Here is a 24,193-nt window from a genome sequence, read left to right on the forward strand (position 1 = left end):
CTACCTCCAAGGTTTCAAGGAGATGTTTGTAAAGTGTGTTGTCTGTCGTTTTGCCAAGTTAGTGGTAGTGGTTTATAAGATGTACTATGATCTAGTTCTCTGTGCCCTGTTTCATTGTATATTCTTGAATTGATTGCTTTGTTTCTGAGCTTCATATATAGATATCTAACTATTTAATATCCCATTGTGGGTTGCTCAAATGTGAATCAAATGTAGTATGTCCAAAACTGAACTCCTGATCGTTTCCTAATTTATTTATAGTAGCTGAGCCTTCTTTTTGTGTTCCCCATCTTAATGACAATGATACTCAAGCCTGAAAATAGAGATGGTCTTTCTTCTGTCCATGGAATTCTCCAGGCAGGAATACTGGAGTGGCTTGCCATTCCCTTCTCCAGGAGATCTTCTTGACCCAGGGACTGAAACCTGGTCTCTCACATTGCAGGCAGATTCTTTAATATCTGAGCCATGAGGAAAGCCTGATAACATCTTAATAACTATGACATCATCAGTTGCTCAAACCTGAAAACAGAGATGATAATTTTACTTTCCTATATCCACTTTATTCCTATATCCATTTATACACTGATGCCACAATAATTTTTGAAGAATACAAATCAATCATGTCACTTCATTCCTTGAATTTTTCAATAATTTTACTTGACTTTCAGGTTAAAGGAAAAAAATCTGTAACATAGTGTAAAAATCATTCATGGCATCTTCCTATCACAAAACATTCCCCATTGTTATCTGAATCATAGTTACACTGTCCATTTTTCTATATATAAATCACATAATTTGAATTAGTGTCCCTGGTAATTTTTAATCAGCATTATTTTATACAATGAATCTGTATTATAGCACGTGATACAGATTCTTTTTATTGTTGTATAATCATTCATTCTTTTACTGTACCATACTTTATCTGTTCCACTAAATTAGGAACATTAAAGTTGCTACTGAATTGAGATTCTGATGCATGTTGATGCTATAAGCGTTCCTATACATGTCTTTGGATGCACAGAAACATGCTTCTCAGTTGCCAGGTCATAGGTATTACACATCTTCTGCTTCAGTAAGTGAAAGTGAAAGTCAAAGTCACTCAGTCGTGTCCAGCTCTTTGCAACCCTATGGACTGTACAGTGCATGGAATTCCCCAGGCCGGAATACTGGAGTGGGTAGCCTTTCCCTTCTCCAGGGGGTTTTCCCAACCCAGGGATAGAACCCAGGTTTCCCGTATTGCAAGCAGGATTTTTTTTTTTTTTCCCACCAGTTGAGCCACCAGGTAAGCCCAAGAATACTGGAGCAGGTAATCTCTCCCTTCTCCAGGAGATCTTCCCAACCCAGGAATCCAACTGGGGTCTCCTGCATTACAGATGGATTCTTTACCAGCTGAGACACCAGGGAAGGCCCTCTGATTCTGCAGACAGCATCAAATACTTCAAAAATCAGTTATACTGTTTTACATCATCACTAGTAAAGTAGGAAGATTTTTCTTTATCTATAGCCTTGCAAATTTTGGAATTATCAAGCTCTCCTCTTCTTTACATTCTTTTCCCTCTTCCTTCCCTTCATTCCATTATTTTCCTTTCTTTAAAACCCTTCTTCCATCCAACCATCTTTCCTTCCTTCCTCCCTCCCTCCCTTTCTTCTTTTCTTCCTTCCTTCCTTCTTTCCAGGTTTGCTGGTAGTATATATTTGTATATCATTGTAGTATTATTTGAATTGAGAAGAATGAAATTTGCTTTGAATTGTAATTCCTGGGTCCAAGTCCACTTTTTTCCTGAAGATGCAGATGTAGAAATTTCTGCATTTGGTGTTTTCCCAGAAATCCTGTCAGACTTTATCAGCCTGAATAAGATAAAACTTGCTTACAATTCCTCTGCATTTTATCTACAGTCATACCATAAATAGCAGATTTTTTTCTTTATTTCTCATTAAATTTGTTCCCATTTTCATCCATGCTCCATAAGCCTATTTCTGTAGCTGCTAGAAAGACATTATTTATTATTTTTCATTAACTTAATGTACATCTATTTTAATGAAGGGATGGGGGAAACAGAATTTTGTGACCCAAAATTGGGTTGGGAAGATCCCCTGGAGAAGGGAAAGTATTCATACAAGAAGAAAGAAAGCAAGTTAAATCTATGACAACATATTTATCAATTTCAACATCTTACAAATATTGCTAGAAACAGAGTGAAGCTCCATATAAAGTCAGCTTGATAAAATTATTGCTTTCTAGGTCTTAGATTTCTTACCTATGAATTAAAATTTTTAAATTCATAGATAAACTGTAATTCATAGGTTTAAACTATAAGACCCATTACATAACATCAGATTAAAATATTTATGCATGAATGAGACTGGGGATGTATTTGTAGAAGCAATGCATGGAGAAAATGAAGAGAAGAGACAAGAATAGGGAGAGCAGAATTTCTGAGTCTAGATACACTGGATCAGCCAATCACAGATGAAGGGAACTGAGGAACAAGAGTGCGTCTTAACATTCCCCCAAACCAATGAACTTGTGTTGTGCCCTGGGCCAATCTGCTCTCAGAAGCAGACAGGGTAGGAGGCTGGGTGGGGCTCACAAGGAAAAGCAGGGCTCAAGCTGCTTACACTTACTTTTGACACAACTTGCAACTACCCAAACAGATATCATGGTGCATCCAACTGTTGAGGAGAAAGATACTGTCATTGCTTTCTGGAGCTGGGTGAGGGTGGATAAAGTTGGTGCTAAAACCCTAGACTGGCAGGTATTCAGCTTACAAGGCAGGCTTAAGGAGAATGAATGGCAGTTGCAGTTGTGGGGACAGAACTGTTGCCTGAGATTCTGGCAGGCACTGACTCCCTCTGTTCATATGCTGTTTTCACCCCTTAGGCTGCTGGTTGTCTACCCCTGGACTTGGAGGTTCTTTGAGCACTTTGGGGACTTGTCCACTGCTGATGCTGTTACGAACAACCCTAAGGTGAAGGCCCATGGCAAGAAGGTGCTAGACTCCTTCACTGAAGGCCTGAAGCATCTCCACTGTCTTAAGCGTTTCTTTGCTGCACTGAGCGAGCTGCACTGTGAGAAGCTGCATGTGAATCCTGAGAATTTCAAGATGAGTCTATGGAACCCTTGAAGTTTTCCTGTGTTTGGTGGTCAAGCTCCTATCATGGGAGAGGGCTAAGCAGCAGGACGCAGTTCAGAATGGAGAAGAGGTATTCTGATGACATCACCATGAACTCCTCAGGACCATTTAGCTTCTTTTCCCTTCTTTGCTCTCAGCCATCATTTCCTCTTATCCATTCTTGTTTTTCTCTGTTTGTTCTCTGCAATATCTTCTTTATATTTAAGCATTTTGAGGGTTTGAGTGTTAAGACTTTCTTCTTTTAAGTCACTTAAAAATTTTGTCTCATGTTTTCCCCTTATCTCTTCCTTTCAAAGCAAGGAAGACAAAATGATGTATTGCTTCTTGAAATAGTTCAAAAGAATAAAAAATGATGTTATGAATTAAGACAGAAAGAAACATTTCTCAGTACAAATTCAGGCTGATATGGATGGCTTCACATCAGTAGTAACAACTACACTTCAGCCATCTTTCTCTTTATATGCTAGGAGCACAGCTTGGGATGAGACTGAAATACTCTAAGTACAAATTGGGTGCTTCTGCTAACAGTGTTCTTGTTTTTTATCTCTACCACACAGCTCCTGGGCAACATACTGGTGATTACACTGGCTCGACACTTTGGCAAGGAATTCACCCCAGAGTTGCAAGCTGCCTGTCAGAAGGTGGTGGCTGTTGTGGTTAATGCCCTCACTGACAGATACTGTTGAGTTCCTGTCCTATTTTTTTTTAAAGAATATTTATTTTTAACTGATTGATGATTGGTTTACAATATTGGTTTGATTACTATCATACATTAATATGAATCAACCATGGCTGTATATATTTCCCCTCCCACCTGAATCTCCCTCTCAACTCTGGCCCATCCCCACCCCTCTAGGTTATTTCAGAGCTCCCATTTGAATTCCTTGAGTGATGTACATTGTGATAGCTTATGTTGAATGGTGTCAGATTTGTGGCTTTCAGAGGAGACAGTTTTGATCCAGGGCCAGAGACAAGGCTTGATCACTCAGAGCTTTTGCGTGGCAGAAGCTTTATTAAAGTGAAAAATGGACAGAGAAAGTTTCTGACATAGACATCAAAAAACCCACTTCCACAACGTACATTTTAAAATACCAGGATTAGTCAGAAGATTCTTAAGAAGGAGATGGCATCATCAACTCAATGGACATGAGTTTGAGTAAACTCCAGGAGTTGGTGATGGACAGGGAAACCTGATGTGCTGAGTCCAGTTCAGTTCAGTCGCTCAGTCGTGTCCAACTCTTTGCGACCCCATGAATTGCAGCACGCCAGGCCTCCCTGTCCATCACCAACTCCTGGAGTTCACACAGACTCGCGTCCATCGAGTCAGTGATGCCATTCAGCCTTCTCAGGGTCGCAAAGAGTCAGACTGAGCAACTGAACTGAACTGAAGGAGAACCATGTCCTCAAACAACATGCATTGTTGTTAGATAACCATTAGTACAAAGTTTAAGGAAAAACATACCCCTGAGCAAGATGAATTCTTTTGCTGTGCAATCCTTAGCTCTGGGTTTAAAGACAGTTAATCTCAAAGATTGTTGTCATAACAACTCAGAGTTTAAGAAAAAATGTCTCCTGTGACTAAGACAAAATAATGTAAAAAAAAAGCAATTTGCCCTTTTCTCCTGGAGAACTCTGGAGAGTTCCAGATTTCTTATCAATCTACCTAAGAATTAACTGTCTCAACTGGAAAACCCTATTTCCCTAAAGTCTTCTACTTTTTAACAATTTAAATACTGTAAAGTCATTTTTTAGTTACAATGTTGTTTCTGTTGTTTCTAATGTTCTGTTTTTTAGGCCACAAGGCATGTGGCTCCCTGAACAGAAATCGAACTCTCATCCCCTGCATTAGACTAAGCCTTAAACACTAGACTGTCAGGGAAGTCCCAGTATTTCCCTAGATTTTATCTTCTGAACTTGGGGAAATAATGTCCACCTTCAACAATTTGACTTCTTCCTAATAAAGAACTTTCAGCTCAATTTCCTGATTCCTTTTACTCATTTTTTTTTCTCTTTCCTCTAAGGATATGGGAAAGCCCCTGAGGGTCTACAGATAGAGAGCCTTTGTGTCTCATACAGAGAGAACAAGGGAAATGAGAAAAGTAAGGGGACCACACAGTCAATATTGGATGACATTCCTGTCTCAAAGCATAAGAACTATAAGAAGGTTTAAGTTGGCTTAAAGCTCAACATTCAGGGGCTCATGAGAAATTTCAAATCTAGACAGAAACTCCAGGATAACACTCTGATCCATATCCACCAATTACTCAAGAAATAATGTGCTCAATCCGAGACATAATGATTGCTCAAGAAACTGTTATTAACATTTCCTTTTTTCATTCATCTCTTGCCTGCGTGTTGTAGGCAACAACGCTATGTTACATTAGATGTTCCCATTCCAATACATATCCTCCCTCTCCCACTTGCCCCAAAACACCTCGAAAATTAACCCCAACCTCCCATTTCAGGTAAGCGCAGTGCTCACATAACACTTGCTTCAATGTTATGACCCTACCATCAGTGAAATTTCTAGTATTGCCTAAGGAAATCCTTCCAAACCCTCCCACTCCACATTTTTCACATTTTTTCCTGTCTAGTATACATCATGACAAATGCTGGGCTGGAGGAAGCACAAGCTGGAATCCAGATTGCTGGAAGAAATATCAAAAACCTCAGATACGCAGATGACACCACCCTTATGCCAGAAAGTGAAGAAGAACTAAAAAGCCTCTTGATGAAAGTGAAAGAGGAGAGTGAAAAAGTTGGCTTAAAGCTCAACATTCAGAAAACGAAGATCATATGCATCTGGTCCCATCACTTCATGGGAAATAGATGGGGAAACAGTGGAAACAGTGTCAGACTTTATTTTTCTGGGCTCCAAAATCACTGCAGATGGTGACTGCAGCCATGAAATTAAAAGACGCTTACTCCGTGGAAGGAAAGTTATGACCAACCTAGACAGCATATTAAAAAGCAGAGACATCACTTTGTCAACAAAGGTCCGTCTAGTCAAGGCTATGGTTTTTCCAGTGGTCATGTATGGATGTGAGAGTTGTACTATAAAGGAAGCTGAATGCCGAAAAATCGATGCTTTTGAACTGTGGTGTTGGAGAAGACTCTTGAGAGTCTCTTGAACTGCAAGGATATCCAACCAGTCCATCCTAATGGAGACTAGTCCTGGGTGTTCATTGGAAGGACTGATGCTGAAGCTGAAACTCCAGTACTTTGGCCACCTGATGTGAAGAGCTGACTCATTGGAAAAGACCCTGATGCTGGGAAAGATTGAGGGCAGGAGTAGAAGGGGACGACAGAGGATGAGATGGCTGGATGGCATCACCAACTCAATGGACATGGGTTTGAGTGGACTCTGGGAGTTGGTGACCAACAGGGAGGCTGGCGTGCTGCGGTTCACGGGGTCACAAAGAGTCGGACAAGACTGAGTGACTGAATTGATACTGAACTGAGCATACTCACCCTCTGTGCTGTGTAAGGGTTTGTGCCTGTTGTACAGTTCTACAGGATTACCATGTCTTATACAGCAGATCCTCCATAGACAGTAAATGTATGTTTACTAAGTGAAATAATCGATGAATGTACAATTATTTCTTGTGTCAAAATGCCTGGGAGTGGAGGACAATCTGAAAAATGTGGAGTTGCATAGTGTTTCGTTGGTGTTAGTGTGCTTCCTCAATATACAATGAGGAAGCACACAGGAAAGTAAATCACTGATTAGATACTTGCTTTTTGATTATTGGTAGTACAATATCTTTAGAAACTTTTTAATTTTTCATTTTATACAGAGTATATCCAATTAAAACTATTGTGATAGCTTCAGGTGTGCAACAAAGTGACTAAACCATTTATATACATGTTTCCATTCTTCCCCAAATTCCCTCCCATCCAGGCTGGCATATATCATTGATTGACTTTCTTGTGCTATACAGTAAGACCTTGTTGGTTATCCATTTTAAATATAGCAGTGTGTACATGTCCATCCCAAACTCCCTAACTATCCCTTGTGAAATTATTTTTGTCATATGTAAAGTTGACTTCTAGAACCTTCTAACTTGCATGCATCTCTTTAAATCTATATCATGCTCCAGTTGATTAAACTTAGATTTGACTGCCTAAAAACAGAACATATTGCTTCCTTCTATAAAAAGTATTTTTTGAATAATTCTATCTTACTACCAGGTTATAGACAGTGCATTACAATTTACTGTTTCACCACTATATTTTGAATTGTCTGAAGGTAAATAAGTTTTTAAATATTTATTTGTTTCTTCTCATGTTTTTATAAATAGTGGGCAGAGAAAATCCTTTACACCCCAACATGTTTAATAACCACAGGGTCACATCCCAGAAGCAGAGACATCTCAGGAAAATTTTAGGAAGTTTCCTTTCACACTCCTGAGCACAGAAAAGTCATCATAAGAATTAGACATTAGGAGACAAAGAGATTTTCAAAAGATTTGAAAGAGGGTAAGAGAGACTGTGAGTTTCACAATCTGGACTTGGATAAAGTTTAAACGGTATTGTTGGTATTGATGTCTCCACATTGGGAGTGAGGAGGAGGTCAAAGGATGGAATGAAACTTGGCAGCTTGTTATATGTTTTCACTCCTTGTTAAGGAAGAACTTCAGTAAAAATTCTAAGAGTAAAATTAATTCCTTAATATTTGATTTTATTTAATAATTTACCCAATAGTTATTTCTAGTTCCTCCGTATCATGTTGCTTTATAGATCATGCTCAGTATGTGTTAATGCAGATGGGGTATGTGTGGAAGAAAGAAAGATGGAAAGAGACCAGAGTCAAGGAGAGAAAGACAGCAACAGAGGGAGACACGGAGAGTCAGAGAGAGAGCAAGGGAGCAAAGAAGGAAGGATGGGGAAGGAGAGAGAGAGAGAAAGGGAGGGAAGAAGGAGGGGAGAAAGGAGAGGAGAGAGAGAGAAAGGGGGGGAAATGAGGGAGAAAGAGAGGAGAGAGAGAGAAGGGAGGGAAGAAGGGGTAAAGGAGAGGAGAGAGAGAGAAGGGAGGGAAAATGGGGGAGAAAGAGAGGAGAGAGAGAGAAGGGAGGGAAGAAGCAAGGAGGAGAAAGGAGAGGAGAGAGAGCAAGAAGTAAGTAATGTTCTGCACTGATTTCCATAATCATTTAAAAATCAGCCAGTTGAATGTCATGGGAATTTAGGATGTTATTCTAGATTTTCCATCTCTTAAGCCTCAGAGAAATGCCCTGAAAGTTGGCTTTGAGAATTAATGCCTTGTGTATTTGCCAAGGGTGCCCAATCTGAAGCCAAGATTCTGCCTTTCCAGACATACATCTTCAAATTTTAATTGAGAAAGACTGCCCCTTTGTTCTTGATAAATCAATATCATAGCCCACTTTTGAGGTAAATAAAAGATAATTCTGAATGAATTAAAATCTGAGCCCAGTGAGGGAAATATTAATATGGAATTGATAAAGAGACATTACAAATAGCTGTGAAAAGAAGAGAAGCGAAAAGGAAAGATATATGCATCTGAATGCAGACTTCCAAAGAATAGCGAGGAGTGATAAGAAAGCCTTCCTCAGTGATCAATGCAAAGAAATAGAGGAAAACAACAGAATGGGAAAGACTAGAGATCTTCGCAAGAAAATTAGGGATACCAAGGAAACATTTCATGCAAAGATGGGCTCAATAAAGGACAGAAATGGTATGGACCTAACTGAAGCAGAAGATATTAAGAAGAGGTGGCAAGAACACACAGAACTGTACAAAAACGATCTTCATGACCAAGATAATCACGATGGTGTGATCACTCATCTAGAGCCAGACATCCAGGAATGTGAAGTCAAGTGGGCCTTGGAAAGCATCACTACAAACAAAGCTAGAGGAGGTGATGGAACTCCAGTTGAGCTCTTTCAAATCCTGAAAGAAGATGCTGTGAAAGTGCTGCACTCAATATGCCAGCAAATTTGGAAAACTCAGCAGTGGCCACAGGACTGGAAAAGGTCAGTTTTCATTCCAATCCCAAAGAAAGGCAATGCCAAAGAATATTCAAACTACCACACGATTGCACTTATCTCACACCCTAGTAAAGTAATGCTCAAAATTCTCCAAGCCAGGCTTCAGCAATACATGAACCATGAACTTTCAGATGTTCAAGCTGGTTTTAGAAAAGGCAGAGGAATCAGAGATCAAATTGCCAATATCTGCTGGGTCATGGAAAAAGCAAGAGAGTTCCAGAAAAACATCTATTTCTGCTTTATTGACTATGCCAAACTCTTTGTGTGGATCGCAATCAACTGGAAAATTCTTCAAGAGATGAGAATACCAGAGCACCTGACCTGCCTCCTGAGAAACCTATATGCAGGTCAGGAAGCAACAATTAGAACTGGACATGGAACAACAGACTGGTTCCAAATAGGAAAAGGAGTACATCAAGGCTGTATATTGTCACCCTGCTTATTTAACTTATATGCCGAGTACATCATGAGAAACGCTGGGCTGGAAGAAGCACAGTCTGGAATCAAGATTGCTGGGAGAAATATCAATAATAACCTCAGAAATGCAGATAACACCACCCTTCTGGGAGAAAGTGGAGAGGAACTAAAAAGCCTCTTGATGAAAGTGAAAGAGGAGAGTGAAAATGTTGGCTTAAAGCTCAACATTCAGAAAATGAAGATCATGGCATCCGGTCCCATCACTTCATGGGAAATAGATGGGGAAAGAGTGGAAACAGTGGCTGACTTTACCTTTTTGGGCTCTAAAATCACTGCAGATGGTGATTGCAGCCATGAAATTAAAAGACACTTACTCCTTGGAAGGAAAGTTATGACCAACCTAGACAGCATACTGAAAAGCAGAGATATTACTTTGCCGACAAAGGTCCGTCTAGTCAAGGCTATGGTTTTTCCTGTGGTCATGTATGGATGTGAGAGTTGGACTGTGAAGAAGGCTGAGCACCGAAGAATTGATGCTTTTGAACTGTGGTGTTGGAGAAGACTCTTGAGAGTCCCTTGGACTGCAAGGAGATCCAGCCAGTCCATCCTAAAGGAGACCAGTCCTGAGTGTTCATTGGAAGGACTGATGCTGAAGCTGAAACTCCAATACTTTGGCCATCTCATGTGAAGAGATGATTCACTGGAAAAGATTTTGATGCTGGGAGGGATTGGGGGCAGGAGGAGAAGGGGACGACAGAGGATAAGATGGCTGGATGGCATCACCGACTCGCTGGACATGAGTTTGAGTAAACTCTGGGAGTTGGTGATGGACAAGCAGGCCTGGCATGCTGCGATTCATTGGGTCGCAAAGAGTTGGACACGACTGAGTGACTGTACTAAACTGAACTAAGGATATATTTTATCAAAATTATGGCTATATTGATTTTACTGTTTTTAGAAAGAAATTTGACCTTTTTAAACATGAATTAAACTATACCATTCCTAAACTATTCTGCTTATGACATCTGTTTCTATGAGTTCTGCTCTTAATAAAGCGTTTACTTTTTGTTGTTGTTGTTGTTTTATTTTATTTTACTTTATTTTTGAAACAGTGCTAAAACTGAGGTAACTAAGATATTGTACATCTGGAGAAGAAGAGTAAATAATAACCACTTTATCTTGTAATAAATATTAATGGAAAATAACCAAAGAAAATAGCTACTTTACCCAGAAATATATAGATTAGAATGCTCAAATATTCTACTTTGATAATTAACAATTGCACAGCAGAGCATGTACAAAAGAATTCTAACTGAGTGAAAATTTTGAACCAAATGATGAAAGCACATATCTCTGAATGAAATGTCATGATTCGCCTGAAGAAAGTCAATGATCATCCTCTTAATTATACTCAGAATAGGCCCATCCTGGTATAGAACATTAGGAAGTAGGTCACCTTGCCAGACTGGAATAAAGGAAAAGAAAAGAAAAAAAAATATATATATATATATATATATGTCTGTTCCTCTCTCTGTGGGCTTGTGTGAATGTGTGCATGTGTGTGTATGCTCAACAGGACTTAAATCAAAGTAGAGCAGACATGCTGTGGATCCCTTCACAGAGTCCAAGAAAGCTCATGATGGTGAAGACGGCTGTGGGCCTAAGAAGCATTCCAGAACTTTTTAGTGGCGGCCAGGATTTGCACTTTAGACTCTGAACATAACCCTATTTATATAACTATTCACTCTTTCTTATTTTTGCCTGAACTTTTGATGTCTTATAACAACTTTCAGATTTGTCCCTGCAGAATTAGAAGGACAAACCCATTTCCTCTTTAATCATACCAAGTAGCAAGTGTGAAAGATAGTAACAACTCTTGCTCTGAGACTTGCATGATGGTGGCTGCAGCAGCAATCAGTATAGAAGAGGGGCTCATAGACCATTCATGGCAAAAGAAGACATAAAAAAGAAGACACAGTAGAAGAATTTGTATATATAAATATATATTTATATATATCGGAGAAGGCAATGGCACCCCACTCCAGTGCTCGTGCCTGGAAAATCCCATGGACAGAGGAGCCTGGTAGGCTGTGGTCCATGGGGTCACGAAGAGTTGGACACGATTGAGCGACTTCCCTTTCACTTTTCACTTTCATTAGAGAAGGAAATGGCAACCCACTCCAGTGTTCTTGCCTGGAGCATCCCAGGGACGGGGGAACCTGGTGGGCTTCCGTATATGGGATCACACAGAGTCGGACACGACTGAAGTGACTTAGCAGCATATATATATATATATATATACATACACACATATGTATACTGGAATATTACATATTACTTAGGCATAAAAAAGAATGAAAATTGTCCAGTTGCAACAACTTGGATGAAGCTGTAGGATATTATGCTTGATGAAATGTCAGACAAAGAAAGACAAAATCCTGTATGTTGCAACTTTTATGTGGAACACAAAAATCAAAATAAACAAATTAATATAACAAAGCAGAAACAAACTCACAGGTATAGAGAACAAACTAATATTTACCCATGGTGGGAGGGGAGGGTCAGGATAGGGGTAGGGGATTAAGAAATACAAACTACTGTGTATAGATTAGCAACAAGGATTAATTGTGCAGAACAGAAAACATAGTCAATAATTTATTGCAACTTTAAATGGTGCATAGTCCTTAAAAATACTGAATCACTATGCTGTACACCTGAATTTAATAAATTATAGATCAAATATTTAAAAATAATTAATTCAAATCAAATGAATTAGGGAAATCATCTCTGAAAATAAAAAATGATAGGGGAAGTCTTTAAGTACATGCTAATTTCTGTCAGTCAAGACAGCAAAATTGTAGCCCTGACAATTTGGCTCCTTTACAAGAATATATAGGAATAGACTCTACTATTATTTAGTAAGTTCTGTGAGTTTTCCATAACACCGACTTCCTGAAAAGACATGTCCAAAGTTTCCAGAAGAAGTCTTTCACTCATGTATGCCTGACCTCTGATATTAGGGGTGTGAATTACGGTGTTTAAAAGAGTACAAATATAAAACAATGATAAAGCTAACGGAGATTTCAATTTAATCAACTGAAACTCAAAACCGAAAGCTCAAACCAAATGTACCTTTTTATTTGCTTTTTGTTTTTAACATTTAAAACATTTGAAAGATTTCTTTTCCCAGAATTCAACATGTGGAAATTTTTTTCTAAGTATAGACCAATAGTTAGAGCCTCTTTGCAGAAAAGAGTGTATATAAATTGAAAATGTTTAAATTCTATATTTTTTACTGCTATAATATTTTGTGGGCATTAATTCCGCCCTAACTTCCAGACAGTCAGGCAAGATCCAAACTTTTATATATGTCTGAAAATATCAGAATGAATTTGTTCACAAGTGCTTGAATGGGAATGGGCCAGGTCAAAGGGGTGAGGAATCTTCATTTACCTAGCAATGATGGAAAAAATATTTTGGAGGATGGAGTAATGAAAGCTGGACATTTATGAATTTCTTTGTAACAACTAGAAATGCAGAAGTCCTTTCCTTCTAGTTCCCCTAAAAATATATTGGTTGGAGTTACAGAGACATAGAGCTGAAAGAATGAGAGATTTTTTTAAACATGTTTTGATAGTGATGGCAAAGGTGAGAGAGCGGTGATTCTAGACATTAAGTTGTCTGAATCAGGAGAAGGTTCTAAGGAGAGAGATCATGGAAAGTAAATATATATGCTCCTATCCTTACTGAAAAGATGTAGAAATTGAATAAGAAGGGAAGATGCAGAAAGTAGAGAAGGTAGAAAGTAGGAGAACCTCAGGGAACTCTGAAGTTCTGCTGAGCTCAGAAATGCTTGCTGCTTTTGCTTTTTTCATTGAATCTTCTGGTAGTAAGAAACAGACCTCTATACCTCAGAAGTTTTTTCTTGCCTAAGAAGGTAACAGGATTTATTATATAGGTGAGAGGAGAGGCAAAGAGAGAAGATATTTGAAAAGCTGTAGATAATGAAGAATAAATTTTAGTGAAAGAAGGTACAAAGTATATAGAGAAAACAAAATTATGGATGAATAAAATAGAAGTAATTCTTATGAACACAGTATTCTTAGAGGCTTAGGGGAAGAAAACAATAATCTGATTCGAGCTGGAATGTCTTTCCACAATTTTATCCCTCCTTTTAAATCATGGAGAAGCTTCTCTGTTCTTCCAGACACTTTCCCAGGTCAGTCCATGAGGAAACAATTTATATGCCTCTACTAGTCTTTGAACACATTACCTCTCTCAGGGTTATTGAAACCTTGGAGTTATGATTGATTTTTCATTTATTTGTGTTTCTTACTACACGGAGAGGTCTCTATGTTTTAATCTATGGATTAATGGAGTAGCTGTGTCATAGGAGCTCTTGATCCATACTTATTCTATTTTTCTATCATTATTTATTTGGTCATAAATTAAATTAAGAAAAAATTGAATGAGTAGATAAGCAAATGAATATTTGTTTTCATACCAGAACGATTTAATCCCAAACAAGCAAACAAAAGAGATGCGTATTTAGAACAGGGGCAGAGGTTTTATCCAAGCTGTACTTGTAATTCTTTTGCCTATTCTGAAGTCCCAGGAGATAATCCATCCACATAGTTAAGTTGAATCATAGTGGACAAATTCTTTCCACTTTCTGGAGCCTGGATTCTTCATTTATGTAATAAGAAAATTGAGGAGGTAGGTTTCCAAGAGGTTACCTTGTTGTGATTCTAAACTCTCTACAAGCAAACTTGCTAAGGAAGATGATTTTAGTAGCAATGTGTATTGCTGGAATGACTGAGACCTAGAAATGCCCAGAAAGAGGGCTGAAGGTCTAAAGTCAGTGCCAGGAAGACCAAGGAGAGGTATGACTATCATCATTCAAGCCTCACCCTGTGGAACCACAACTTGGCATGAGCCAATCTGCTCACAGAAGCAGGGAGGGTAGGAGGCAGGGCTGGGCATAAAAGGAAGAGCTGGGCCAGCTGCTGCTTACACTTGCTTCTGACACAACCGTGTTCACTAGCAACTACACAAACAGACACCATGCTGACTGCTGAGGAGAAGGCTGCCGTCACCGGCTTCTGGGGCAAGGTGAACGTGGATGAAGTCGGTGCTGAGGCCCTGGGCAGGTAGGTATCCTGCTTACAAGACAAGTTTAAGGAGAGTGAATGGCACCTAGGCATGTGAGGACAGAGCCGTCCCTGAGATTCTGAAAGCTGCTGACTTCCTCTGACCTTGTGCTGTTTTCACCCCTTAGGCTGCTGGTTGTCTACCCCTGGACTCAGAGGTTCTTTGAGCACTTTGGGGATTTGTCCACTGCTGATGCTGTTATGAACAACGCTAAGGTGAAGGCCCACGGCAAGAAGGTGCTAGACTCCTTTAGTAACGGCATGAAGCATCTCGACGACCTCAAGGGCACCTTTGCTCAGCTGAGTGAGCTGCACTGTGATAAGCTGCACGTGGATCCTGAGAACTTCAGGGTGAGTTTGTGGAGTCCTCAGTGTTTTCCTTATTCTTTTTATGGTCAAGCTCATGTTATGGGGAGAGGGCTGAATGACAGGACACAGTTTAGAATGGAGAAGAGGTATTCTGGTTACAGTGCTAAGGACTCCTCAGAACCGTTTAGACTCTTTTAACCTCTTTGCTCACAGCCATCATTTCCTCTGATTCATTCTTGTTCTCTGTTGTCTGCAATGTCCTCTTTTTAATTATACTTTTTATTTTGAGGGTTTAATTTGAAAAAAATATTTATTTTATCAACTTTAAAAATCGTATCTAATATTTTCCCCTTATCTGTTTCTTTCAAGGAATAAAATGTTCTATTGCTTTTTGAAATGATTCAAAATAATAAAAATGACAACAAGTTCTGGATTAAGTTAGAAAGAGAGAAACATTTCTAAATATATATTCAGGAAGATATAGGTAGATTCACATCAGTAGTAACATCTTCACTTCAGTCATCCTTGTGCTTATCTCCTACGGTCACAGCTTGGGATGAGACTGAAATACCCTGAATCTAACCTTGGACTTCTCTCATAGCTCAGTTGGTAAAGAGTCTGCCTGCAATGCAGGAGATCCCTGTTCGATTCCTGGGTCAGGAAGAATGGCTGGAGAAGGGGTAGGCTACCCACTCCAGTATTCTTGGGCTTCCCTTATGGCTCAGCTGGTAAAGAATCTGCCTGCAGTGCGGGAGACCTGGGTTCTTCTATCCATGGGTTGAGAAGATCCCCTGGAGAAGGGAAAGGCTACCCTCTCCAGTATTCTGGCCTGGAGAAATCCGTGGACTCTATAGTCCATGGGGTTGCAAAGAGTCAGACATGACTAAACAACTTTCACTTTACTAACCTGCACTAACCCTGCCCTTGCTTAATGTCTTTTCCACACAGCTCCTGGGCAACGTGCTGGTGGTTGTGCTGGCTCGCCACCATGGCAGTGAATTCACCCCGGTGCTGCAGGCTGACTTTCAGAAGGTGGTGACTGGTGTTGCCAATGCCCTGGCCCACAGATATCACTAAGCTCCCCTTCCTGATTTCCAGGAAAGGTTTTTTCATCCTCAGAGCCCAAAAATTGAATATGGAAAAATTATGAAGCATTTTGAGCATCTGGCCTCTGCTTAATAAAGACACTTATTCTCATTGCACTGGTGTATTTAAATTATTTCACTGTCTCTTACTCAGATGGGCACTTGGGAGGGCAAAGCACTGAAGACATAAAGAAATGAAGGGCTAAGTTGAGACTTTGAGAAAATATATCAGTATCTTGGACCCAATGACAAGATGGTTGTAAACAGCTGATGTTATTGGAAAATAGGCTCTGCTCCTTAGTCTTACTCTGCCTTAAAGAATTCAAGTTGCAGCTTGATTTGGTAGTTAGATCGTTGGTATGTTTTATTTAAATAAATTATGTTATTTAGCCTTTCTTATAAATATCTTCTCTCTAATTATCCAGAACATCACTTAGATCCATTAAGTTCTTCTGCCTAATGACACCACTGTTTTAAGATTTTCTTTAAGCATTTTACTGTCCCCATTGCTCTTCCTCCCCGACGTCTTTTTATCCTAGTTTCCTCTATCATCTTATGAAGATCTACAAGAAGGACAGAACCTTCTGTGCTGGAGTTTGACAATGACATATGAATTTTGAGTAATCCTTGTTCCCTCTTGCATCCTAATTCTGAATCTCAGTTCAATTCACTTCAGTGTCTCAGTTGTGTATGATATTTTGCAATCCCATGGACTGCAGCATGCCAGGCTTCCCTGTCCATCACCAACTCCTGGAGCTTGCTCAAATTCATGTCCATTGAGTTGGTGATGCCATTAACCATTTCATCCTCTGTCGTCCCCTTCTCCTGCCTTCAATCTTTCCCAGCATCAAGGTCTTTTCAAATGAGTCAGTTCTTCACATCAGGTGGCCAAAGTACTGAAGCCTCAGCTTCAACATCAGTTCTTCCAATGAATATTCAGGACTGATATCCTTCAGGTTTGACTGGTTTGATCTCCTTGCACTCCAAGGGACTCTTGATATTCTTCTCCAACATCACAGTTCAATAGCATCAATTCTTTGGCAGTCAGCTTTCTTTATGATATAACTCTCACATACATACATGGCTACTGGAAGAATGATAGTTTTGACTAGATGGAACTTTGTTGGCCAAGCAATGTCTCTGCTTTTTAATAAGCTGTCTAGGTTTGTCATAGTTTTTCTTCCAAGGAGCAAGTGTCTTTTAATTTCATGGCTGCAGTCACCATCTGCAGTGACTTTGGAGCCCAGGAAAATAAAGTCCATCACTATTTCCATTGCTTCCCCATCTCTTTGCAATCAGGTGATGGGACCGGATGCCATGGTCTTCATTTTTTGACTGTTGAGTTTTAAGCCAGCTTTTTCATTCTCATCTTTCACTTTCATGAAGAGGCTCTTTAGTTCCTCTTTGCTTTCTGCCATAAGGGGGATGTCATCTGCATATCTGAGGTTATTGATATTTCTCCCGGCAATCTTGATTCCAGCTTATGCTTCATTCAGCCCTGTATTTCTCATGATGTACTCTGCGTATAAGTTAAATAAGCAAGCTTTGACTTATTCCTTTCCCAGTTCTGAATCTAGTTGGGGAGATTCTGAAACTAACACATCTAACAAGTGACTGTAAATGAATGTGTTCAAGGTTTTTATGAGATCAGATGATGAAGCCCTTGGTATGAAAGGGGTGGTAAAGATAACTAGTATAGACAATTGTCCAAAAGACAAGAAGACAAAAGTCAGAAAAGAGAAGGAGGATAGCATAGGCCAAATCACTGATGAATAATGTGTTTGTGTATTCTGAGAAATTCAGGTAAACAAGAAAGACAATGGGGAAAAAAACTGCCTGAGATAGAATAGAATAGATAATATATTTTGGTGTACACTGTGGATGCATTCTTAAAGTTAAAAATTCACAAACAAGAATATACCATCTAGACATTACTCACGAGATGTTTGCACTTCTAATCAAAAAGTAAAGTAGAGTGGTTTAACAGTTTAGAACATCATTTTGAAATCAGACAGCCAAGACTGAAAAAAATTACTACTCTGACCTTGTGAAAAATCAGCTACCCTTGTCAATTTGTATATATAATGTGTATATAATGTCATCTTTAAATGTTGCAGGGTAATGAAAAAAAAAAGTCTCAATACAGTTCCCTACTTTGACTTTTAACAAAAGTTAATGTCAGGTGAGAATTTATAAACAGTAAGTTGACTCATTTAACATCTCTTCCTAAATGCAAAAGGTCTCAGGCTGAAATGGCAACACTGAAGAGTAGGGAATTTTGGAGCCTTCTTTTTAATGGATCTTAACAACAAGGGAACCATGCTAGCAGCATCCATGTTTAAAAGAAAGTTGAATTGCCATGTACATCTAGAATCAACAAGTTAAAGAAAAGTCTCTCATTTTTAAGTCAAAGGTTTTCGGGGGTCAAATCAGAGATGAAACTGTGCTCTTCATTGTGTGTGGACTTCTCATTGCAGTGTCTTTTCCTGGCGGAGCACATGCTCGTGGGTGCATGGGCTTCAGTAGTAGCAGTGTGTGGGCCTCAGTAGTCTGGTGCAGCTTCAGTAGCCAGGGAGTTCAGGTTTAGTTGCTTTGCAGCATGTGGAATATTCCCAGACCAGGGGTCAAACCCATGTCCCTTCCTCTGGCAGACACATTTTTATCTACTGTACACCAGGCAAGTCCTAGGTCTCACGTTTTTAAAATTCCACATAGTATACATCCTCTTTGCACGGTTCTCTGGTTACGGACTGAGATATGAGGATGAAAGAGGGAGGCACGAAACAGGAAGAGGAAAACATCAATAATGATTTTAGGTCACCCCCAACATCAGCTGACAAAGGGCCTGTGACATGCTGGGCAGATCTGACTGGGGATGACACCAGGGAACGCTCGACTTAAGTAACCTTCTCAGGCCCATCTTGGTGCTACTGCTCTCAGGGGAAAATATCTTACCTTCTAGGCCTCTGATCAGCAGCCACGAAGTGCTGTCACTGTTCATGTCACTTTGGCTAAAATTTGAATGTGTGAACATGCTCCAGAGATATTTTCTGATTTTCCTACCTACCCATCCACCATCAACATTTTATTTTATCTATTTAATTTTGGCTGCCCTAGTCCTTCATTGATGCATATAGGCTTTTTCTAGTAGCAGCAAGCAAGGGCTACTTTCCAGTTGTGGTGCTTAGGCCTCTCACTGTGATTTCTCTTGCTGTGGAGCACGGACTCTAGGGTACACAGACTTCAGCAGCTGCAGTGCTTAGGCTCAGCAGTTGTGACCAACGGGCTTAATTGCTCAGTGGCATGGAATCTTTCCAGACTTATCAAGGATTAAACCTGTATCTCCTACACTGACAGGTGTTTTTCTAACCACAGGACCACCAGGGAAGTACCACTATCCTCATTTAAAAGCAAGAATTCTGAGGCAGTTAGTGTGATGAACAAAGGAATTGACCAAACTCAACATAAAGACTCTCCTTGTCTGGCTTTCACAACCTTCCACAGAGATACTCACATTCAGAAATTACCATGTACAAGAGCACGTGCATGCATGCACGCTCATACACACACCAACAACTCACAAATTCCACATCCTATTAGAAAATCCACTTGGTGTTAAACATTTATTTACAGGTTGACCCCTTGCTACCACCTTCCTGGTGTAAGGCAATGTAATCTCCACCTGGATGCTTACTGCACACTCCTAACTGATCATTCTACCGCTGCTCCTGACAGTGTCTTCCCAATACGGTAGTCAAAGCACACTGGTAAAAATGCAAATTGTGTATGGTAATATCTTTGTCCAAAGTTCTCTGTATTTTCCTGCATCACTCATAATAAAGCCAAATTTCATACAATAACAATTGCTAATATTTATATTGGCACCTACAGATTTCCTCTGTGGCTAAGTGGTGAAGGATCCACCTGCAATGCAGAAGTCACAGGAGACTGAGGTTCAATCCCTGGGTCGGGAAGATCCCCTGGAGGAAGGCATGGCAACTCATTCCAGTATTCTTGCCTGGAGAACCCCATGGACAGAGGAGCCTGGTGGGCTACAGTCCATAGGGTCATAGAGTAGGATGAGACTGAAGTGACTTAGTGTGCATGCATGCTTGTTGGCACCTATACATTTAAACGGGCTTCCCTGATGGCCCTAGTGGTAAAGAACACACCTGCCAATGCAAGAGACACAGGATCGGTCCTTGGGTTGGGAAGATCCCCTGGAGGAGGGCATGGCAACCCACTCCAGTATTCTTGTCTGGAGAATCTCATGGACAGAGGAGCTGGCAGGTTACAGTCCAGGTTGCAAAGAGTTGGACACGACTGAAGCAACTTAGCATGTGTGAACACATACCTAAGCACCCACCACTACACGCATACAAAAACATTAGTGGAGTAATGCCAAAAGAAGTAATGCCAATCAGCACTATTTAGACCTCAGCAAACAGGGCCTTGATCAAACTAGTTAGTTTCAGAATGTGGCCCATTTGTTTGTAGGTTGAGATTGACTCTTGAAGACGTATTTTGGTCAAAATAAAAGGCACACAAGCCTAAAAGTAGAAATCAATGTACTTATTTATTAATTTATATTGGGATTTATAACTTGAATTTTCATGTCTTTGTGAGTAATACATGCTTTCCTTATATCAATCAAGTAAAAGTAGAGGAAGCAAACTTACAAGGCAGGTAGCTGGATTCAATCATGCCAAGAAAGCATCTTGACAGTAAGTTCAGACATGGCTTATTCATCCTCTTCATGAGAAAGATAGATATGGCCTGAACATAAGTATTATGTGAGGTTCAATGTCTCTAGATTCTAAGCCAACAGAGCAACCTTCTTTTTCCTATACTTCCCTTATTGTTCAATTCTCTAAAGATTAACACACTTTTTACACATTGGAAAATTCCAAAGATTATAGTTAAGAGTTTCTGGCCTGAGAAGTATTCTTTTTCTTTCAGGTGATGTAGTGTCTGTTTTTTGTATTTAAATTAGTTTTCATAACTTTTTAAACTAAGTTTATTTTTAATTGCAATTAAAATAAGAGTGAAATTTGTTCATACTGCTTTCAAGGCCTTGCATTTTATCTAGCCACTGAACCCTTATTTATAAACACACACACACACACACATTTTACACAGGGCATATTGACCAGGCATTTCTGAACAGTTAACCATGTAAGACCCCCAAGCACATACTCATAATCTCTTTCACTTATCTACTTACATGGAGACTAAGGACAGAGTCTTTGAAAGCAGTAAGAGAAGCACCCTGGCTTTCATTGTCTTTAGCTAGTACTCTCCCACAGCTTTGTGTACTCCTGAACCCTTATCTATGTTCACACTTTCTGATCCACTGAGCTATCTGCAGCCAGGGTATGCAGAAGAAGAAAACCACTGGATCTGTCTATCTCTGTTAATTAAAAGCACACCAAAATAAAATAAATGTCCCACCCCCTTCCAAGCCCCAGAAAGCATGTGAACACAGAAGAAATAGGAGATGGAGGAGAAGAATAAGATAGAAGAGAAGAAGGAGAAGGAGAGGGGTAAGAGGAGGAAAAAGAAGAAGGAGAAGAATAAAGGAAAGGGGAAGGAAAAAAAAAAACTAAACAAAACAGGTGCAGAAAATAATTGGTGGCACTAATGCCTGAATGGGCTAGAGTAGAAAGCAGGACTACAGTAGCTTGTTGGTCTAGGGACCTAAGAAGCTTTCCTTTCCCTCAGAGATACCTCAGACTCAGTAAGATAGGGTCTGAGGAAATTTGGTTTCAGAAAGAGTCTTTCTGGGGCTAGAATGAGCAAAGTTTGAAAGGGGGTTGGGCCTTCCCCTGTGGTGCTAGTGGCAAAGAACCCTCCTGCCAATGCAGGAGACTTAAGAGGTACAGGTTTGATCCCTGGATCAGAAGATCCCCTGGAGGAGGGCATGGCACTCACTGCAGTATTCTTGCTTGGAGAATCCCATGGACAGAGGAGCTTGGCAGGCTACAATCCATAGAGTCGCAGAGAGTTAAACATGACTGAAGTGGCATAGCATGGCATGGCATGGAAAGGGGCTTGAGAGAGGAGCAATTGCTAACTGCCCTCACTAGACCATATAATACAAAGGATCCTAGTTTCTCATAATTTCTCATAGTAGATGATCTTATTAATGGGTAGGATCTAAATATAAGCAGCACTGCTTCCATTTAAGCCCTGCTTAGTTACTTAACTTCAAATCTATGCTGTTTCAGATATGTGTAGATTTCTTTTTCAATGGCATGCTATGTCTTAATTCACAGACTACATTAGGTAATAGTATTTAAACTGGACATAAAACCCCTGGAATTTCTCAAAAATTTAATCATAAAAATAAATGAAAGCAACAGGCTTCCTTCCAGCTCAGTTGGTAAAGACTGCCTGCAGTGCAGGAGACCTGGGTTTAATCCCTGGGTTGGGAAGATTCCCTAGAGAAGGGAAAGGCTACCCACTCTGGTATTCTGGCCTGGAGAAATCCATGGATGCAAAGAATCCATGGGGACACAAAGAGTGGGACCTGACTGAGCGACTTCACTTTCACTTTTCACTTTCATGCATTGGAGAAGGAAATGGCAACCCACTCCAGTGTTCTTGCCTGGAGAATCCCTGGGATGGGGGAGCCTGGTAGGCTGCTGTCTATGGGGTCGCACAGAGTCAGACACGACTGAAGTGACTTAGCAGCAGCAGCAAATATAATATTTTTATTTTATCAATTTTAACTTATAAGCAGTTCAGTTGAGTTCAGTCGCTCAGTCATGTCCGACTCTTTGCGATCCCATGAACCACAGCACGCCAGGCCTCCCTGTCCATCACCAACTCCTGGAATCCACCCAAACCCATGTCCATTGTGTCGGTGATGCCATCCAACCATCTCATCCTCTGTCGTCCCCTTCTCCTCCTGCCCTCAATCTTTCCCAGCATCAGGGTCTTCTCAAATGAGTCAGCTCTTTGCATCAGGTGGCCAAAGTATTGGAGTTTCAGCTTTAGCATCAGTCCTTCCTTAGAATGGACTGGTTGGATCTCCTTGCAGTCCAAGGGACTCTCAAGAGACTTCTCCAACACCACAGTTCAGAAGCATCAATTCTTCTGTTCTCAGTTTTCTTTATAGTCCAACTCTCACATCCATACATGACCCCTGGAAAAACCATAGCCTTGACTTGATGGACATTTGTTGGCAAAGTAATGTCTCTGCTTTTGAATAAGCTGTCTAGGTTGGTCATAACTTCCCTTCCAAGGAGCAAGCATCTTTTAATTTCATGGCTGCAGTCACCATCTGATTTTGGAGCCCAGAAAAACAAAGTCTGACACTGTTTCCACTGTTTCCCCATCTATTTGCCATGAAGTGATAGGACCAGATGCCATGATCTTAGTTTTCTGAATGTTGAGCTTTAAGCCAAATTTTTCACTCTCTTCTTTCATTTTCATCAAGAAGCTCTTTAGTTTTTCTTCTATTTCTGCCATAAGGGTGGTGTCATCTACATATCTGAGGTTATTGATATTTCATTTTAAAAGTCCTTTTTATTCAAATACCTTTAGATATAATATTTTTATTTGATTAATTTTAACTTATAGGCTTAAATGAATAATCTTAGTTTTTTCTGACCATTTAATCTTTCTGATGTATCATGGATAATCATATCACTTATCTCTCTAAACTTTGGGTTTTTCATCTGGGAAAAAAGAGACAATAATCATGGTATTTCATAGGAGGCATAAGTAAAATATTTCAAAATGGGCAGCTGAGATAATAGCTTGAATCAGCAAGCACCTAAGTAAAAATGAAATTCTATTCAGGGTATGTGACTTCAGAATCAGAATTCATAAGACTTTACCAAGCTATAGTCATGCTGCCTTTCAACCCTATAACCTTTCTAAAGCCCTTTTCCACAACATTTAGTAATAAGAAAGCAAGAGATGGATTAGATCCCTGGAGACATGCCAGTTCTGTTCCCAAAGACAGTTTCCAGAGAAGGATATAGAGCCCTGAAGTGGGTATGAGGGAGAAGGAGAGGGACCAGCCTCACATCCTGAATTTAAGAGAAGACTGGTGTCCACACTCTGGAAAGAGAATGGGATATACT

The 24,193-nt window shown here is 39.9% G+C and overlaps 2 protein-coding genes across 2 annotated transcripts; both read left to right on the forward strand.

Annotated features, from left to right (window-relative positions):
• The first annotated feature begins 2,646 nt into the window (after window positions 1-2,646).
• Window positions 2,647-3,820, forward strand: LOC120875905 (hemoglobin subunit beta-like). Its single transcript, XM_040257660.1, has 3 exons — window positions 2,647-2,752; window positions 2,882-3,102; window positions 3,690-3,820. The coding sequence occupies exons 1-3, from the start codon at window positions 2,661-2,663 to the stop codon at window positions 3,818-3,820; spliced, it is 444 nt and encodes a 147-aa protein (XP_040113594.1). The 5' UTR covers window positions 2,647-2,660.
• Window positions 3,821-14,554: 10,734 nt separating this feature from the next.
• LOC120876628 (hemoglobin subunit beta) lies at window positions 14,555-16,217 on the forward strand. The gene is made up of 3 exons (XM_040258600.1): window positions 14,555-14,706; window positions 14,835-15,057; window positions 15,964-16,217. Exons 1-3 carry the CDS (start codon window positions 14,621-14,623, stop codon window positions 16,090-16,092), a joined length of 438 nt encoding a protein of 145 aa, XP_040114534.1. The 5' UTR covers window positions 14,555-14,620; the 3' UTR covers window positions 16,093-16,217.
• Window positions 16,218-24,193: the final 7,976 nt, after the last annotated feature.

Source organism: Oryx dammah, unplaced genomic scaffold (genome assembly GCF_014754425.2).
Source record: "Oryx dammah isolate SB20612 unplaced genomic scaffold, SCBI_Odam_1.1 HiC_scaffold_17, whole genome shotgun sequence".
Lineage (NCBI taxonomy): Eukaryota > Metazoa > Chordata > Mammalia > Artiodactyla > Bovidae > Oryx > Oryx dammah.

What these genes read in the sequence shown, in the direction of transcription:
- LOC120875905 (XM_040257660.1), top strand. Translation starts at nt 2,661, where the DNA reads ATGGTGCATCCAACTGTTGAGGAGAAAGATACTGTCATTGCTTTCTGG. An exon ending in GGTGCTAAAACCCTAGACTG is followed by an intron (nt 2,753 to 2,881) that starts GCAGGTATTCAG and finishes TTCACCCCTTAG; the next exon opens with GCTGCTGGTTGTCTACCCCT. An exon ending in TGTGAATCCTGAGAATTTCA is followed by an intron (nt 3,103 to 3,689) that starts AGATGAGTCTAT and finishes TCTCTACCACAC; the next exon opens with AGCTCCTGGGCAACATACTG.
- LOC120876628 (XM_040258600.1), top strand. Translation starts at nt 14,621, where the DNA reads ATGCTGACTGCTGAGGAGAAGGCTGCCGTCACCGGCTTCTGGGGCAAG. An exon ending in GGTGCTGAGGCCCTGGGCAG is followed by an intron (nt 14,707 to 14,834) that starts GTAGGTATCCTG and finishes TTCACCCCTTAG; the next exon opens with GCTGCTGGTTGTCTACCCCT. An exon ending in TGGATCCTGAGAACTTCAGG is followed by an intron (nt 15,058 to 15,963) that starts GTGAGTTTGTGG and finishes TTTTCCACACAG; the next exon opens with CTCCTGGGCAACGTGCTGGT.